At 46.5% G+C, this 17870-nt stretch overlaps 1 protein-coding gene across 1 annotated transcript in view; it reads right to left on the reverse strand.

Annotated features, from left to right (window-relative positions):
* Positions 1-17870, reverse strand: part of sim (bHLH transcription factor single-minded) — a 107925-nt gene that overhangs the window by 18381 nt on the left and 71674 nt on the right. The window contains exon 3 of the mRNA XM_075694405.1: positions 1130-1215. Coding sequence (XP_075550520.1) covers positions 1130-1215 — 86 coding nt within the window. The remainder of the gene's footprint in view (positions 1-1129; positions 1216-17870) is intronic.

Raw genomic sequence — 17870 nt, forward strand, 5'->3', positions numbered from 1 at the left:
TCGCTCGCGTGCTCGCCTTTCTTGAAAATTGCGCATTTCACGCCTCGACCTCAAAGCTTCACAGAGGTGTAAATGCCCCTATAATAATAGCCCCTACGATTCAGGTTTTTGAAGCCCAAGAGGATGACAGAAACAGAACTATATTATGCCCCAGCAACGTTGGCCAGGGACGCAGTTCTTGTTAAATATAACAAAAACAATACGGCTGTGCGCAGAAGCCAAATTATGTTGCAACAGAACTGCTTGTTCGACTAGTTGGTGCTTGGTAAAAGACATGTTTTTTGCCACAATTTAACACACACAAAAAGAAGACACACAAAGACGGCCCGTGTTGTCTTTATGTGTCTTCCTTTTGTGTGTGTTCAATTGCGGCAAAAAACATGTCTCTCAGAAGCCGAATGTCACTGCTCAAGAATGTTCCGGACATGCTTAACTTGAATGTTTTATCTAGTGGCTGGTAATGGCTAGTAATAACCGTTACACTTTGATACGTGCACTACAATACTTCGAAGTGACTTTGCTACGATCTTTGCATTTTAGCCTATTTCACTGCCACATTAGCTATTGTTGTGAATCGTGGGGCAAAACATACGCAGCTTACTTCACCACCATTACTCCATTTACAAAGGCCTGCGGTGTGTATGTAAGTGCTACTTCCTCTCCAACCAAGGATTGTTTTGAGCTCTTCCTGATGTACTTTTCATTTTGTCTACTACCCATAGTTCGTCTCCTCCTCCGCCCCTTTTTTTCCTTTCTTCTTGTGGGTGTTTTGTTGTTAATGCAGATGGTTGTTTATGTCGCAGAATATAGCTGGTTACTAATAAGTAGTTATGCATAGCAATTATCTGTATTTATTACCAGTAACAGTGTGTAAAAGCTCGCTAATCATTTGTATATTGGACCAGTGACTAGCTATTTAGGCTATCGGTTCATATATATCTGTATTACCTTTACCTAATTATATAATAATGTACTACTTTTTGATTGAGTGATTGATTGATTTTTCGAATTGTTACTGATATAGGTAAAATTTGCAAAGTTACAAAGCGGGGGAGGGGGGAGGGGAAGGGGTCACCTTTTTGTTCTACTCACGCGATTCTCCCACGTAAAGAAGTGCGCTAGTACAGACCTGAAGCAAATGCGATCCCAGCTCTTTTATGGCCCCCTCACGACTGGAGATGACCGGAGGACACGATCCCCAGCTGTCGCCCAGGCCTGCGAGCGAAAGTGCGCTTTGGCGTCATTCAATGTGCGGGAACTAATAGATGACAGTCTGATTGACTATAAGATGCCTCCAGCCAGAAACGGCTCAATTTCTTCCCCAGTCTTCAACGTAAGAGAAGGCGTCATTGGTATACTGGGAAAAGTGATGTGCAATTCGCATCTCATCGCGTGTGACAAACAAAAATCTATACCGTGAGAAGTAATGAAAGTGCAGAGCTTGAACACGTTACACGCAACACAAATGTGTTGTAGAACGAAATGTCTGTACAGCGCAATAAAACATGAAACTGGTCATGTGCCATATCATAAAATACAAAATCCAAAAAACAAGAACAACACAGGGAGCGTCGAGCACACTCAAAGCATTGCATGGTCCCGGGACTACTCGAAAGCGAGGGCACTGCGCCGCACCAGGTAACACGGTTTTGGTGGGTCTGTACCTGATGCCCTCGGATTTGAAGCCGTGGGCCAGGGCCGGGCCCGGGCCGGTTTACTGATGGGCTTAGGCCAGCTTTTAGAACACACGCAGACGTTAAGCCTGTAGAACCAAGGCATTCAGTACGAAGCTAAAACGACAAGTCGTAAAACCTGCTATGAAATACCTTAGAGTTGCATATACAAAAAGGAATACATTTCTTCGTCTTCTGTTTCTAAAAAAAAAGAAAACTTCCGTTCCTCGAAAGTAAAAAAAGAAACTTATATTAAAAGCCGTTCTTGATTCGTTTGAACTTCTGCCGCTTTCGATACGGTTATGTTATTGCTATTGCGCTATTTTACAGCTTTGAAAAACATTGTAGATTGTTTATTGCTAACCGCGGTGCACATCAATGATTTCCACTTAACTGCGTCAGGAATGTTCTTCGTGGGCCATAAAGGGAAGTGCTTCGTCGTAAGCGCGGCAAGGTAGTGTGGCAGCTTCCGTGCGTGTAACTGTGGGTCATCTTGATAAAGCTTGCTGCTTTTAATTTGAAATCAAAAAGAACAATATGCTTTTGGCTGTAACGTCCTGATTATATTGTGATAGCTTGATAATGAAGTACAAAATGATTTCCTCCTTTATGATTTTATTGCCAAAGTAAGAATTCCCGTGTTTGAAATTTCAGGTGCTTGATGAACAGGTAAATCATACAAATTTAAAATTTTCTTTATGCAAGTACTATTTATCGATCCAAAACAGCTTTACCTATGCTCACTGAACCCAATATTTGTTCAACGAAGTGTACGCAAATGCCTTGCCAGAAACTTCAACAGGACCTTCGCATTTTTAGGCTTTTTCACGATAGCTGTAAAGTTGCTCTCAGGAAAAAAGTTGTTACAATGCCACTGCCGTTTTGTTATAACATATTCTGCTATGGCACCTAAATAATGACGGGTTTATATCATGCGCACATAGAGCGCATTCGACGAGCCAAAGCCAGGTCCGGTCATGCCGGCGTGGGCCTGGGCCGAACGTCTTCACGCAGACGCGGGCCCGGGCCGTTCTCGGGCTCGAGAAGACGGACCTGTACCGGGCACCTGCCGAGAAATCGGGCCATGCATTTCTATGAGCTCTAGCTTTCGTGAAGAGGGGTTTTTAACATATAACTAAAAAAAAGGGCTCCGAGAAAAGCAGGCTGCTGTAGTGAGTGTGAAGCAATCTAAACTTTTTACACTTTTGACATTACAAATCGTGCAAATATTCAAGCTCGCAAACACATCATAGCCTCTCGTTCAGCACACGCCAGCTGTGCGACCTGTCTCCCAAACGCCTTTAGTCCATTTAGCTGAAATGACGGCTGAGAAAAGAAGAGAAAAGTGAGAAGGGAAGGACGTGAAGATTAATCTAGCTAAAGCCCGCTGGCTACTCTGCACTTGAAGGGGGAAAGTGGAATAAAAGATGAAAAGGCGAGGAGGAAAGTTCTCACAACGTCGCTCGCGATCAAGCGTTAATCGCTCAATCATTCTCAAATCGAAATCCTTTTACTTCTTCCTTTATTTGGTTCTTCTTATGCCCGCTTCCCTCTCCCCAACTGTAGGGTAGTAAACCAGGTACAATCTGGTTCACCTCCATGCCTTTTTTTTTATTTGTCTAGGTCTCTCTCAGTCACGAGCGGAAACATATGCTGGGTAAGCTTGAGAAACGCAGCAACGCTTTCATGGGTTGATACGTAGCAGACGCACGCCACCACGTTCAGAAATTGTCCCTTCTGTGACAGACCTGTGGTGTAATTGTCCCAAGGCGGTGGGAACAACAAGTCTGTCATGTTCGCATGATGAACAGTCACACAAATGTTATGGTTTCATCTGGACCGTGCTTTATAATTGACGATGTCGGCCGTTCCAATGTGTAAGGAATAAGGGCTCATAAAAGCAGCGCCTATTTCTGGACAACAGAGTAAGATTTCACGCAGTAGTTAAAAACAGCCGTTATTCCCTGATAAACACTGTAAGCTAAAATTGCATCGCAGTGTTGAATAAGCTGTGAATGTTTCACTGCCGTGTTCCGGAGCATATTCTGAGCAAATGGAGCATGTCTAATTCGTGTGTTTTTTCGAACACATTCTTTTGGCTAATGCAAAAGTATACTTTGGTTTTAGCTGGTCGATTGCTTATCACTTTTTATGTTATATAGTTTTCTATAGCAAGTGATCATTGACGACGGAGTCCCCTAATCTACGGCTTATTTTAGTGTATGTTTTGTGGAAACATGTACACATTACAAAATAAGTAAGGATAATTGTTTTTCAATGAGCAGCCAACGTATATTAAAACTTCATATCTGTGACTTTAAGCATGGGAGTGATCAGTGCATGATGTTAAAACAAAGCATTCAACGACTTAGTTACAGAAAGGTGTTACGTCTTACAACCCTAAAGCGAAGTGCACGGTTTCACATCAACATCAATATGCAAATACAACTGACGGACGTGTTAATGTTCAGTCAGTGTAGGTGCGTGCCTTACTTTTCGAAGAAATATCTCGAACCCATAAGTTTGAACGTAAAAATCAGCTTACTCAAATTTTTGTTTAAAGGACATTTGCGACTAGCTTGAGAATGGCGGCGCCAAAAGAGAGCTAAACATGCCAGATTTCTTTTTGTAAGCACTTTTGTGCGTGAAACGATATGTTCAACTACGTGTAGCACAAACTTTTACGTGTAATTTGCGCAGTAACGTTTTCGTAGGCGTTTCGACTTCTTTCGCTCTTAGCGTACAAAACGCGATTATCGTGTCGTATTATCTGGTATATGCATGTAAACGTGCACACAAAGAAGTCGAGGCAACTCTCCAGGGGCCGAATTCGCTGAATGCTTTGTTCGTAAGAGATTTTTATGACTGGACCAACTATTTTCGCTAATGTATTAAATGCCACGATTGGTGGACACTTGCTATTCCGCCCGGTAATGTCGGAATATGGGCCAAATGTTTTCGCTGACCCATGGAGCCACAGAAAAAGCCTTGTCGTTGGTGAGAAGCAATCACAGAAGTACAGCACGTGAACATGAACACGTACAGAGCAACGAACAACGTAAGTGGCATTGAACAGCAGCACGAATTTCCGAATATTTCAAAGCAGCATTCCACTGCATATCCCATTTATTGCTGGTGCATCTCACAAATCTGCGTTGCTTCACATGGGATAACAAAAGAATTGCGCTTGGATAAAACATAATGCCCGTGTGTAAAACAATTTTGAACGCGCTTAAATCATGCACGTAATGCATTTTTGTCTATTCATGCGATCAGTCTGCTCTTAGCCTTGCCTTTCAGATACACAAATACACGTCAGTTCATTGCTTAATTAACAAAGACGCGATGGATGAATAGCGAAATAGAAAGGCTTATGCGAATGCAGAAGATCGAAAGCGCCTCCCGGAGCGAAAAACAAACATATACAAGTGGGGACGAGTGCTAGATCGCATGCCAAGACAAACGTTTCGTTAGAATGCCGGTCCCCGCTATCGCGAGTTTGTGAAAATGCTTTATCGCAAGCGTTGCTGACGAGTCTCCAAGTTCCCGTCTGAACACCCACGAAAAGGATGCGGACGAGAAGGAGAGAGTGAAACGGTGTTTGAGGCGGGGATTCGTTCCAAAGACGTGAAACGTGCCCGCGCATCGAATGCGACTGTGCGAAACACTCCACAAATGAAGGTTAAAAAAAAGGAAAAAGAAACTACTCAACAGTGAAGAAGCACAAACACTCATTCTAGTTTGAACTCCGCTGAATGCGGGAGGGAAGAATTGAAGGCGGAAAGGTTTCTGGGAGAGAGGGCGGGCACTGTGAATAAGTACTGGGCGGATTAAACGCACTCTAGGCTAACCTCCTCCGCTAAATGATCCATTAGCGCGCCCCCTCTCCAGGACCGTCGCTCGCTCTGCATGGCCGTTGTCACCAAAGCCTGATGAGCAGCGCTACTGTAAAGGGCTCGTTTGAAGCGGACCGGAATCGACGAAAAGCTCGGAGCAGTTGGAGCTCGTCGTAATCCTTGATAATCCTTGTCCAAATGTGTGTTCACCTGCGAACTCATGGACGCTTTCCTTAGTGAGAAATGGCTTAACGGTGCAAGATGTAATGCATATGGCTTTAGCGACCGTAGCAGAAGTCGTAAATGTGCTAGCTGTGCTGCGCGAATGACATTATTCACCGTTAGGGGAAATGCCAACGGCTGAATTAGGTAACACTAATTACGTAATATAAACGAATTGTGCGACAAGGATGTTTAGAAGGTCGGCAAACAGTGGTGAGTATCTAGTGAACTTCGCGAAGAAAAGCTGAAGTCAAGAAAAATTAAAATGCAGATGGTAAGGTACAGTGAGGTAGTCAATCAGCCAGACATAATTTTTTTCCCGTTTTGCTTAATTCTAGCGGATAATGATAAGGGTCGAAGGCCGTGAGCGAGAAGGCTGACGTCTGTGAGCGCAAATTTATTTATTGTTTCGCTTTTGTGAAAACTTGCTGCACTTTCGTTTCTAGTACAACTGCTATATGTACAATTCTATGCAAATGCATCTCATTTACTAACCGATGTTTCTATGCAAATACGAGAAAGCTTCGAGCTTCGTACAATTATTACAAGAGGTAAATCTTTGCCGCACGATCGTAAAGCTAGCATGAGAATGATGCTTAGTGCGCGGATTTGTCTGATATTCGTTCTTGTGGCTTCAAACATTCCTGCGGCTGCACATACTGCGTTTTGTCTGCCTTTCTCGGCCTAAATTACAAAGCAATCACATATTTTTAAATGTGGAAGGCAATAAGACCATGTGAACATGCCGAATTACTGTGAATTGTATACCAGTGTAACGCAATAATATGTTGAAAATGAACAATTAGCAAAACCACGAAGCCGTTTGAAACCAGAAGGACGAAGTTTAGGCAGATGTGTATTAACCATCACTCCCATGCTTGCTAAAGCGCCATGCTTCTGGCTCCCGTAGGTACTAACACCAGTTTTCCGTTTGGTAACTTTGTAGAAAACTCTATAATAGAAGGTCTCCTCAAGCATTATGGCAATGCGGATTTGAGCATCGCGTGCTAAAATTGAGGTTCTGCTGAAATCAAACGTAACGATCTTAACTAATACCACATAATTTAACTTTTCGGCCCTACAAGCATACCCGCGTTCCCGGGGCACGCTTGCGTCCCGAGGAGATTTTGCGGAATGCGGAAGTAGGAGTTGGACCGGTATTTGATGCGAAGTCGTCTCTTATTTTGAATACACTTAACTCCTCCGACAGTCTGTCAAAGCGTGTCTTCTAGTCATTCTTGATACGAATATACCTTTAGTGAAGGCGGCCGAACAGTGGCAAATAGCAATTGCGAGCGAAATGCTTTGTTAATTGAGTTCCAGGATTTCCGACTGCCGTGAACAACATCTTGCAGCGCTCATACGATAAAAGTCTTGAATGTACGTTGGCTGTGACTGCCCATTTATATCGCTGTTGTCGTTATCGGGCCTGTTGATGCCATGAAGGAGGCATTGGTTTGCCAATATGGGCGCGTAAATTGTGCCTACATCAAGCGTAGAGTTTCAGTACGCGCTTCATGAGTGCTTAGGAATTCTATTACAAATAAAATTTCATGATAGCTCATTGCTTGTAAACTGCGTCACACCGGCGCTAGTCCTTCGCGCTACAATTTCTTTGCTGTTCTGTGAAAATGGCTGGAAAACCGGCCGCAAATTAAGGACTATTGCGTCAGCAACTTTTCAATTGAACACTAGTATAACTTATGAAGCATAAAGAAATCTGGAACGATACGTTTCAGTCAACCTTATGTAACCTCCACGAAGATAGCAGCATTCTTTCGAGTCGCAGGGTAAAGCATTATTGACTGCATATTAAAATAATAAGCTCCCTTCGATTCTATCAACATTTTTGTCGCCCGTCACGCCAAGTGGCCGATCCCGGCAATGACGGTTCAACAGCTGTGTGGGAGCCAATCTTGAGGAACGAGAACATTTACTACAAACAACGACCCAAGTTGTTTGTCTTTGATATTGTTTGAACTTATATGCAAGCTCTAATGGATTAAAGCCTTCCTGACTTGACGCGGCAACTGCGAAAGCCCGGCGTTTCACGTACAAGCCTTTCTGTTGTCATCGCGTTAACCTTTGACCGGAAGATACTTTCCGCACGCATGGTATTATTTTCATCGAAATCGTTCTTCTTTGTTTATTTCTGTCCGCGCTTATACAGCATGTCGCCCGCGTATCTTTCAATTCTCGACCGAGTCAGCAGGACGCTCAGCAAACGACCGCTGCCCGGGCGCTGTTATTTATCGGCTTCTCCATTTGGGCCCACTACGGAACTAATAGCTCCGTACCCTGGGCCCGAAGGTAAACAGCGTAACGAGCACCAGACCCGGAGGAATCCTCCCTTATAGCGACGCCATAACGAATGCCGCCAAAGACATGGGGCCGAAATTACTGTATGCGCTTGCCCCCGACGAATGACGAGGATTGTGTCGGTGATGATGGCCGCGCGGCCAGCAGGCGACCGATTCAGCGCGCGCTCGCTCTACGCGTAGCTGCGGTGGGCGCGAGCCAATGCAGGCAAGAACAAAATGGGGAAGCGAAAACGAAAGTAAGAAAGGTACTGAGCCAACTCAAATATATTATGTCCGCGCGCGAAAGCTTTGTTTGCGTTCCTTCTCCACCCCTCCTTCCCCCCAACTTGCTCACCCTCTCGGCATTTCGACGGCGGGATAGAAAAGGCCGATCGGGCCGCCCGGGCGCCGGCGTTGACGCAAAGCCTGAAATATCCGCTGTTTACTGAGAGAGAGGGAGAGAAAGAGAGACAGAGAGGAGAAGAGCGGGGAGGGAAAGTTAGGCGCCTCGCGATCTCGTGCGGCCGATTGCGTATACGAGATGAGCTCCGCTTTGTGCGGACAGACAGAGCTTTCCCGGATACAGTGACCAGATGCTTCGCCTCTGCACGGATTTACAGGATACTTTTTTTTTACGGAGACGCTGTTAAGGGCTAATTCCCCCAAGTTCTCATCCGGCGACCGCGTCAGACGCCACCATGCGTTCGTGCTGCCCAGTACGCGCAGCGATTGACGCGGCCCTACTATGATGAAACGTAATTGTTCCACACGTGGGCCGATCCCGAAGACAATGCGATGCCGGGCCGAACCGCGGCGGAGGTGCAGTTAACCACTAAGGGGCCCTTCGCTGGTCCTCCTTCTTCACACACTGGGAGGGCACTGAGTTTTCTGCATTAACCTTCATGTGCGGTATTAAATCCAAAGCTTTATTTTTTGGCTATCATTCCATGTTTTCGCCTTGGTCGGTTGGTCGCTGGTTGGGTTCTTGCAGAGTAGATTCGCATTTGCTTAAATATACAAAACAATAAAAGAAAAACAGTAGATTCGCATTTACTTAAAAAAAGAACACTAACAAAGTGTGTCCCACAGGATTCCACGCTCTGGCCCGTTGCTCTCATTATTAGGCCAAATCTGTATGTACGCTCTTGTGCAAACACCAACGAGCTGTTTACGATGATCCACCCGCGTTGCTAATTATGACTCCCATACTACGGTGCATAACCACAACGTGGTATGGGCCAAGAAAGGCGTGCGTTGGATCTGCCTCTGCAATGTGCGTTTGATCAACATAATTTGTCTTTGTGAATGTATGTCTGGGAATAAATCCACGTGCCGAATATAGAAATTGCTGTCAAAATGTCATCGTCGTCATTCTCGTTGTCGTCATCATCGTCATCACCATCATCCTCATTATTACCACCACCACCACCTATTAAGATATAGATGCTGCCTAGTGATATTCCCAAGAAGATGCAAGTGACACTACGAGACACGCTTAGAGAATGGCAGTGAGAGCTTCGCTGGGAGACTGGCTGATATCAGAAGTGTTTATTGCTTAAGAACGAATAGGCAAAGGACAGAGTTCCTCAACGATAAAATTATGATTTTGTGAATGCGCTCGTCGACCCCTACGTTAGACATCCCCAGCAGAGAACGGACATGCCTTCGTGACCTTCATGTGCATGGTACCATTTTATTATCTTTTCACTTGAATTTGGGAAGTAATTTGTCATAAGAAGTGGTTGCAAAAAAATATAATAATAATGAGAGGGAAGAAAAAAGAAGGAAGAAAATAGCAAGTGACGTAATGTGCGTCGTAGCCGTTGTGATCTGGTGCGATCGCAGCATTTGTTTTATATATGAAACTAAATGTTTTGTCGCGCGTCTCACCGGATGAAGAAGAAAACCACACTTCCGCGCGGCGAAACTCCGGCGATATTTTTTCAAGGACGTTGAGATAAGATAAGGTCCGCTCTCACGACACCCTCATCCGCGCTCAAAATGGCCGACGCATTATTGGCCGTGCATGCCCGCAATACTAGAATGCCACGCTAAGCGGCGTTCATGTGCGCGCGCTGGCCCCCATTGTCAACGCGCGTTTCCCGAAAATCTCGGTCGGCCTGCCGTATTTTTCTGCATACACAAACGCGATCGCCGCAGCCCTCAGATGAGGATGGAAGGGAGACCGTACGAAGGAAAGTCGGAGCAGTCGAAGGGAATTGGTTCTCCGTCGTGGCGCCGTCGGGAGAGGGACAGGGGGAGATGGTAAACGATGAGCAGAAAGGAGGGGGGGGGGGAGGCGGTGAGTGAGCTCGCGAGGGTGGATCGTCGGGACTCCATGGTCGGCGCACGCGGTCTGTTTGCGCTGCCAATTTGATGGGCTCCCGATGCAAATGAATCGCGCTCGCGGCGCTTCCATCTGGGCGCTGCCCCTTTTCTGGCGCGTCGGGGTTCGCCATCGGAGAACTCGGGACGGAGGGCAGCGCTCTGCCCGTTCGAGCACGGGATTCCTTTCCGCTGCGCGCACGCTCTATTCTCCGCGATGGCCAGTGAGATTCGGTGTATATACATGTCCTTGTTCAAAGCTGCCCCAATTTCTGCTGTGATAAATTTAAGTGATCGACGAATAAGCGTTATGAATTTGCTAGGAATAACAATTTCAATATTCTATTCGCTTTTAATTCTAGCATTACCCAGAAAAATACCGCTTACGGCTAGGTAGGTGGCCAAGAACTATTCTTATAGAGCCTACGTCGATAACAAAATAATAAAACGTTACTATACTATATTTTAATGCTAGTTTCTTACTGATTTCAAACAGAAAAAAGAAAGAACTGCAGAAAAGGAAATGACAGGAAACAATGAAGAAATGGTAAAGAACAACAGACACTTAATTCGTGCACGCAGCACCCGACTCCTCTGTGGGGCGAAGTCAGGGCTGTATCAAGCGTTTACCGACCCAGCGGAACCTATGGAACACATAATGAACGTTGGCCGAATAAATTGGCCCTTATTCTTTTTACTGTTTCTTTCACAGACAGACAGACAGACAGACAGACAGACAGACAGACAGACAGACAGACAGACAGACAGACAGACAGACAGACAGACAGACAGACAGATAGATAGATAGATAGATAGATAGATAGATAGATAGATAGATAGATAGATAGATAGATAGATAGATAGATAGATAGATAGATAGATAGATAGATAGATAGACAGGCTCAGAAAGGCTGAAAGCAAGAAATGCTCATTGCATTAATAATCAGCCACTCTTGCAACCGCTGTCCCCAAAAGGCTTCAGAATGTATTTTCAGTTCAGAATGTATTGTTGTTACGTACAGGATCCTGAGCTCACAAGTGGAGTAGCCAAGATTTTTCAACACGGTGTCTTGCAGTTACATCTATACAGGCCTTCCTGCAGATATATAATATCAATTTATGTGAGTGGCTTGCTTCCCACTTAAATGTCACTTTGTTTAAATCACTCTTTTCACTCACAATCACTCAGTCTTTTCCATGGTGCAAATTCATGCCATGTTTGTAGTTAACTTAAAAATGAAATTGTTTGAGCTTCCGTAACAAATATTTGTAGGTAGTTGGGATGGTCAATATCCAAACACTATCAAAACTGTGGCTTGAAAAATCTAGATATTTATTGGTGGACTTGTGCCCACAAAGACAACCAATTAACGCTCAAATGACAACGATAGCGGCGAGTTTGGTCATCGGTCGTTGAAATCGAAACTGACGGTCCCGGCCTATCCACTATTTACAGACGTATCACAGCATATTAAAGAGCGATCACTGGTGCTAGCGCAAGGGCATTAGAGAGTGTACAGCATTTTCTGATTAGGTAACACTTTTCATTTGTCGCTGCTCCGTTTCGGAGGGGCTGCCGATAGAAATGATCACCCTCGTCATCATAACCTACCAAGCCTTAGTAAAGTTGCCTTGGGATCGTTTTGGTACCGTGGCTTGTACGCGCGTATTTTAAGCATGCCAAGTGAAAGAAGAAGTCCCTAGTGTAGTCGACACCAAGTCGGCTCAGTTTAGTTCGTGTTCTAATTGCCAGGACTGCATGAATGGGCGGAATAGCAACGAGGACGTGTTCTTCCCTTGCGGAAGAAGTCGTTACCGAAGTGCGATTTATTGCAAGCTTTCTTTAGCGCACCCGAATGACTGCTCAGCGGATGGTCAATTACATCGCAATTATAGAAAGAAAATACGAGCAAGTCCGCCAGCCCAAATTGCAGTTCGAAACGAAGGACATGTTACTGTTGCGACTCGGGGTTCGAAGACGTGGGATCCACTTTTCTCGTGGAAGAATGAGGTGAACGTGAGGCTGGGTCCGATATTCAGGACGTTGGACAAACACGTATATGTTTACGACGTGCCCTCACGATTTTCAGAGGTGTTTCGCAGCGACCTTCCTGCCTTCAACGGACCACCAATTCACATCGAACTGAAACACGACGCCCAACCAGTGTTTCTCAAAAGTCGACCAGTTCCACTGGCCCTCAAGGACGACGTGGGCAAGGAAGTGGATAGCTTGGTGCAACAAGGGGTATGGGAACCCATCGCGTACTCCAACTGGGCCACATCACTGGTAGTGGTCAGAAAAAAAGACGGAACTTTACGCCTGTGCGGTGATTACCGTAGCTCCGTAAACAAAGCTATTAAAAGCAGCGGGTATCCTTTGCCCACTACCGCTGAAATGCTCGCAACTCTGGGTTCAAGCAATTTTTTTACAAAGCTGGATCTAGCTCAAGCTTATCAACAGCTAACGCTAGACGACGAATCGGCTGAAGTGCTCACAGGTAACACGATAAAGTGACTGTACAAAGTGAAACGGCTGCCGTTTGGAATTTCGGTGGCGCCGTGGCTATTTCAACGAGTCATTGATACGCTGTTAGCAGGCATTCCCGGCGTGAAAGCCTATCTTGATTTCTGGCCGTAACGCGGAAGACCACGCCGAGAGATTCGAAACCGTGCTATCGCGCCTGCAGAATGCGCAGTTAAGAGTAAACAGACAAGTGCGAATTCAACAAACCGAGCATTGAATTCTTGGGTCGCAGGATTGACGCCACGGGAATACAATCGAGCCGAAGTAAGACTGACGCCATCCATAAAGCGCCCGCACCAACAAGCAAAAAGGAGCTGCCAGCGTTCTTGGGGTTGCTAAATTTTTACAGCAGTTTCCTCAAGGGCAAGACTGAAGTGGCAGAACCTCTCTATCGGCTGCTCGACCATGACCACGAATGGAAGTGGACAGGTGAGCACCAACGTGCGTTTGAGAGACTAAAAAAAATTGCTTAGCTCCGACTCTGTACTTGTGCCCTATGACGTCAAGCGTCCTTTAATTTTCTGCTGTGATGCATCTCCTGTGGGAGTGGGGGCAGTGCTAGCCCATCGTACGACTGATGGGAAGGAACAGCCCATGGCTTATGCTTCCCGGACGCTTGGAGCCAGAGAACGTAACTATGCTCAGATTGATAAAGAGGGCTTAGCTGTTGTCTTTCGCGTGAAACGGTTCCACCAGTACCTTCCTGGGCGAGAATTTGTGGTCATAATGGACCACAAGCCGTTACTGGGCCTCTTTGTCTGCGTATAACTACAGCCTTCAGTGCAGGCGAGACCAAGAAAACTCCAACGCCGATGCACTCAGTCATCTGCCAGCTCCGGGAGACGAAGACGAGCCACAGCCACCTGGGGATGTGCTCCTGTTGGAAGCGGTCGAGTGTGCACCGCTTCAGGCGGCAGATATCGCTGCGCTGATCAAGGACAGTCTTATCCATGGCAAAGGAATGGATCCTTAGTGGCTGGCCGTCAACACAACTGGACAGCAAGTTCGCGCCTTACGAGGTGAGGAAGTCGGAGTTGTAGTTGCATCGTGATTGCATAGTGTGGGGGAATCGCGTTGTAATTCCTAACGCAGCAAAAGAAAGTGTGCTTGAACTCCTGCATGCAAATCACCCTGGGTTGAGTGCCATGAAAGCGTCAGCTGGAGGGCTCATGTCGTGGCCGAAAATGGGCCAAGAAATTGAAGAGTTTGTACGGCACTGTCAGCCATGTCAGAGTAACCGGCAAAGCGATCCCAAGGTTCCAGTGCATTTCTGGATCAAGCCAGATCAACATTGGAGTCGCCTACACATTGATTTCGCTGGTCCAGTTAATGGAGAAGTATTCTTAATCGTGGTAGACGCCTACAGCAACTGGGCCGAGGTCGAAGTCATGTCATCCATGAAAGCTACAGTTGTCGTCACCAGCTTAAGGAAGATGTTTGCGACACACGGTGTGCCAGACGTTATCGTTTCGGATAATGGCACAGCATTGGCTAGCTCGGAGTTGCAAACGTTTTTAAAGTGCAATGGTGTGCGTGCTATTTTCACTGCACCTTACAATCCCGCTAGTAATGGTAGGGCGGAGAGAATGGTAAGAGAAGTTAAAGAAGCGTTAAAGAAGCAACGCGAAGGTTCAACGCAGTGCAAGATTTCGCGGTTCCTGTTTAAACAGCACACGACGCCACATTCGGTCACGGGAAAATCTCCGGCAGAATTAATAATCGGACGAAGGCTGAGGACAGCCTTGGACAGACTTCATCCGGACCGACAACACGCGCCTGAACCACAACGACCGGAGATTAAGAGGTTCCGTGTCGGTGACGCGGTCTATGCTAAAAGCTTTCGTCTAGGTCCAAGGTGGAAGGCGGCCAGGGTTGTGGCAGTGCGAGGCCCGGTGTCGTGCGTCGTCCAGCTGAACAACGGCGAACGCCATCATAGGCACCGGAACCAGTTGAGGAGCGCCTGGACGAGGCTCGAAGCCAATCCAGTCTCAAGTGCAGACTACCACGTCAGGCTGCCTCCTACAGCCAGACGACCACAACAGCTGCCGGTCAGCACGGAAGCAGCCGCAGGGGCAAGTCCGGGCCAAGCTACCTAAGACCCGGTCGAGCCGCGAAGATCAACACGCGTTAGACGGCCTATCGCACGTTATGGCATTGATGACTAACCAGACATTTTGCAATTGTGTAACGAATCTTAGGAGAAAGGAATGTTGTATACTGATATCGCGTGTCACACTGCATTTTCATGATAATCGCTTATCGGCCACGCAAGCAGCAGTCGGCAGATCACATGTTCATCGCCCTATAAAAAGGGCACGGCATCATTAAACGTTGCCTGTTCCACCCTGGCGTCCGGCTGATACGCTACACTAACAGTCCCCGCATTCCGCCCTTTTCGGTAAAGTAATTTCGGTAAAGCATTCTGTAGCCGTGGTCGGCAAAAGCATTGAAGAAATTTCGATAAAGCATTCTGTGACCGCTGTCGTCAAAAACATTCGAAAATGTCGATAAAGTATTCTGTGACCGTGGTCGGCAAGAACATTCAAGAAATATCGGATACAGTAGGTGGGTATTGCGCCACGCGATGACTTGATAACGGTGATAATCTAGTTCAGAGCGCTCCCTGAAAAAAAAAAAAAAACAATGTACTCGTAGCAAAGAGATTCAGCTTTTGAGCGATACGTTACCGATGCGTTAGGCTCTCAGCTCGGAATCATGTTAAACATGCCAACGGAGGTCAATATTTTATATCATCTTCGTGTATTGTGCTTTAGAGTGTAGAGTCATATGTACATTGCAGAGAAGAATTAGGCTTCTCGCTAGAACGTTCCTCATCGCCAATGCGTCACCAAAGTTAACGGTGTGGTTCCATCTGGTACGTTAAAATAAGCTTGACCGGGTCTAGCAGCGGCAAAACAAACACTTGATCTCAACATTAACGACGAAGCAAGGCTAACACATCGTTCTGTGAGACGAAAGTAAGATATGGCTATTCTTACCATTTATTTATTTCTGTCGTGACTGCGAGCAAGTAAGGAGCAAGTATTCGGATCGAAGAGGGTAGTTCGGGATTGTCTGTGTGCTAACCCCAGACAGACATGTTTCCAGCTTTCCTAGTTTCCAATTTCCTAGGTACAGGTTACCGACACGAATTACGGTAACCTGCCGCTGTAGCCAGCGGTATAATATGCGCATGCGCAGTAAGACTTCCGTAACGTTGCATGAGCAACAAATAAAAAAATCCTGGTTAGTTCATAAATTTGTTTAGAATACCTTAAGGGCCCCCGGAGCGACATCACATGACGGGTGGATACACTCACGGCGAATAGAATAACACGAGCATAAAACACACGTCTCTATGCGTTACTGCTGGACTGCAGTAGACACGCACGATTTATTCGATGGTGGATTCGATGCCAGCAGGCTCTGTGATTGCGGCTGTAAGGGCAATGCCAGTCACGCACCGTAAGTATAAAAAAAGGCCAGTTGGGAAGCTGTGCTCCTGTGTGCGTGGGGGGATGACGGCATTCCGTTGGCTGGTGTTGGATGAGTTCCTTGTTAGATGGTAGCCAATGAAAAGCGCAAGTACGAAGATTCAGTCGAGATGTAGATAGGCCTCAAAAGAAAATGTAGTCGCAGCTCTCTCTCTCTCTCTCATTTCTTAGGCCGTGATACTGAAATTGTAAAAGTAATCATCGTTAGAATATTTTTCTGTTATTTTGGGCCTGGCATTTTTTCTTTAAGTCCTTAAAAGAGAAGCGCATCATAAAATAACAGTTGTAAGTCAGTGTTTGTCTCTCGTTTGTCACTGTTGTAGCGTTTCTATCTATTTGCATTTTCTAACTGCTCCTTTCCCAGAGAATTACGTTTCCTCTGAGAAGGTGTGGCAGCCAGTAAACGAGGTTGGCTCCCCGACACGGATGTCGCCGTATATGTAGTATACACGGCAAGCAACGACCAGGTGTGTGCGAGCGCAACGGTATGCCTAGTACACACTGCTCGCGTTTGTAGCAGGGATGGAGATATGCGTCCGACGGTCGCCAGTTTTGCTCAGCTTCGCGCGCGCATGAGAGAAATACACGCACATATGCCACAGGGTGGGCGTGATCGCGCATGGAGCGACGCGTCTTTGCGTCAGAATCGGGGCGCTAGGCCCCTCTCGCTTCCCGAAAAGAATCCCCCCCTCCCCCCTCCAACACCCGCGCGGAACCAAACTTTGCGGCTCGCCGAGCACCACGATCGGCAAACTGCTGTAGCTGGTGCGAAGCGATTGCGCGACAACCCCGAGCAGCAGCGTTAGCGCACTGTTTGCGGCGACGATCGGGATTGATGATTTATGCTGCGTACGTCTTCTGTTGCCGCATAATCTGCTAGACCGCGTGGAAGAGAGGCAAAGAAAGCGTTTTATTTGAATTTTGTATCGCTCGCTGTTCCCATCTTTTTCTGGTGGCTTCGCGTTGCTTCAATATCGCCAAGCACGCTATGGCAGGTCGCCGGAGCCAGGGAACTTAAGGAGCCCGTTCGGCTGGCCAGCTGTGGCTGTAACGTACGTATGTATACCCATTGTGTTGGGCTTTTTGGTTTGACACGTTTCGAACCGGCGCTCCAGCCCTCGTCACGTGTCTCCTAGCGCTGGCGTCATGCTGTTCATGCTGGTTTCATGCTGCAAATGGGTATCGGCGGGGACATTAATTCGTGCGTATGGCATGGCTGCGTCAGTTGCATCAGTTTTAGAGCGAAGGCTAGAGCTGGCCGTTAATTACATGTTAACCCGATTTTAAACGACAGCGCTTTATCCTATAGTAAATTAAACGGCAAATTCGTTTCGGACGGTGGTGTTTAGCCAGCGGCTCGGGTGCCCTGCTGCCATGTCTGTGGTCATGGGTTTGCCTCTGAGCCACGGCGGCCGCATTTCAATGCCTTTAGAAACGAGAAGTGTCGCACGCTGACATTTAGATGTATGCTGAAGAACTTTAGGTGGTCAACTTAA

This window comes from Dermacentor variabilis, chromosome 6, assembly GCF_050947875.1.
Source record: "Dermacentor variabilis isolate Ectoservices chromosome 6, ASM5094787v1, whole genome shotgun sequence".
Lineage (NCBI taxonomy): Eukaryota > Metazoa > Arthropoda > Arachnida > Ixodida > Ixodidae > Dermacentor > Dermacentor variabilis.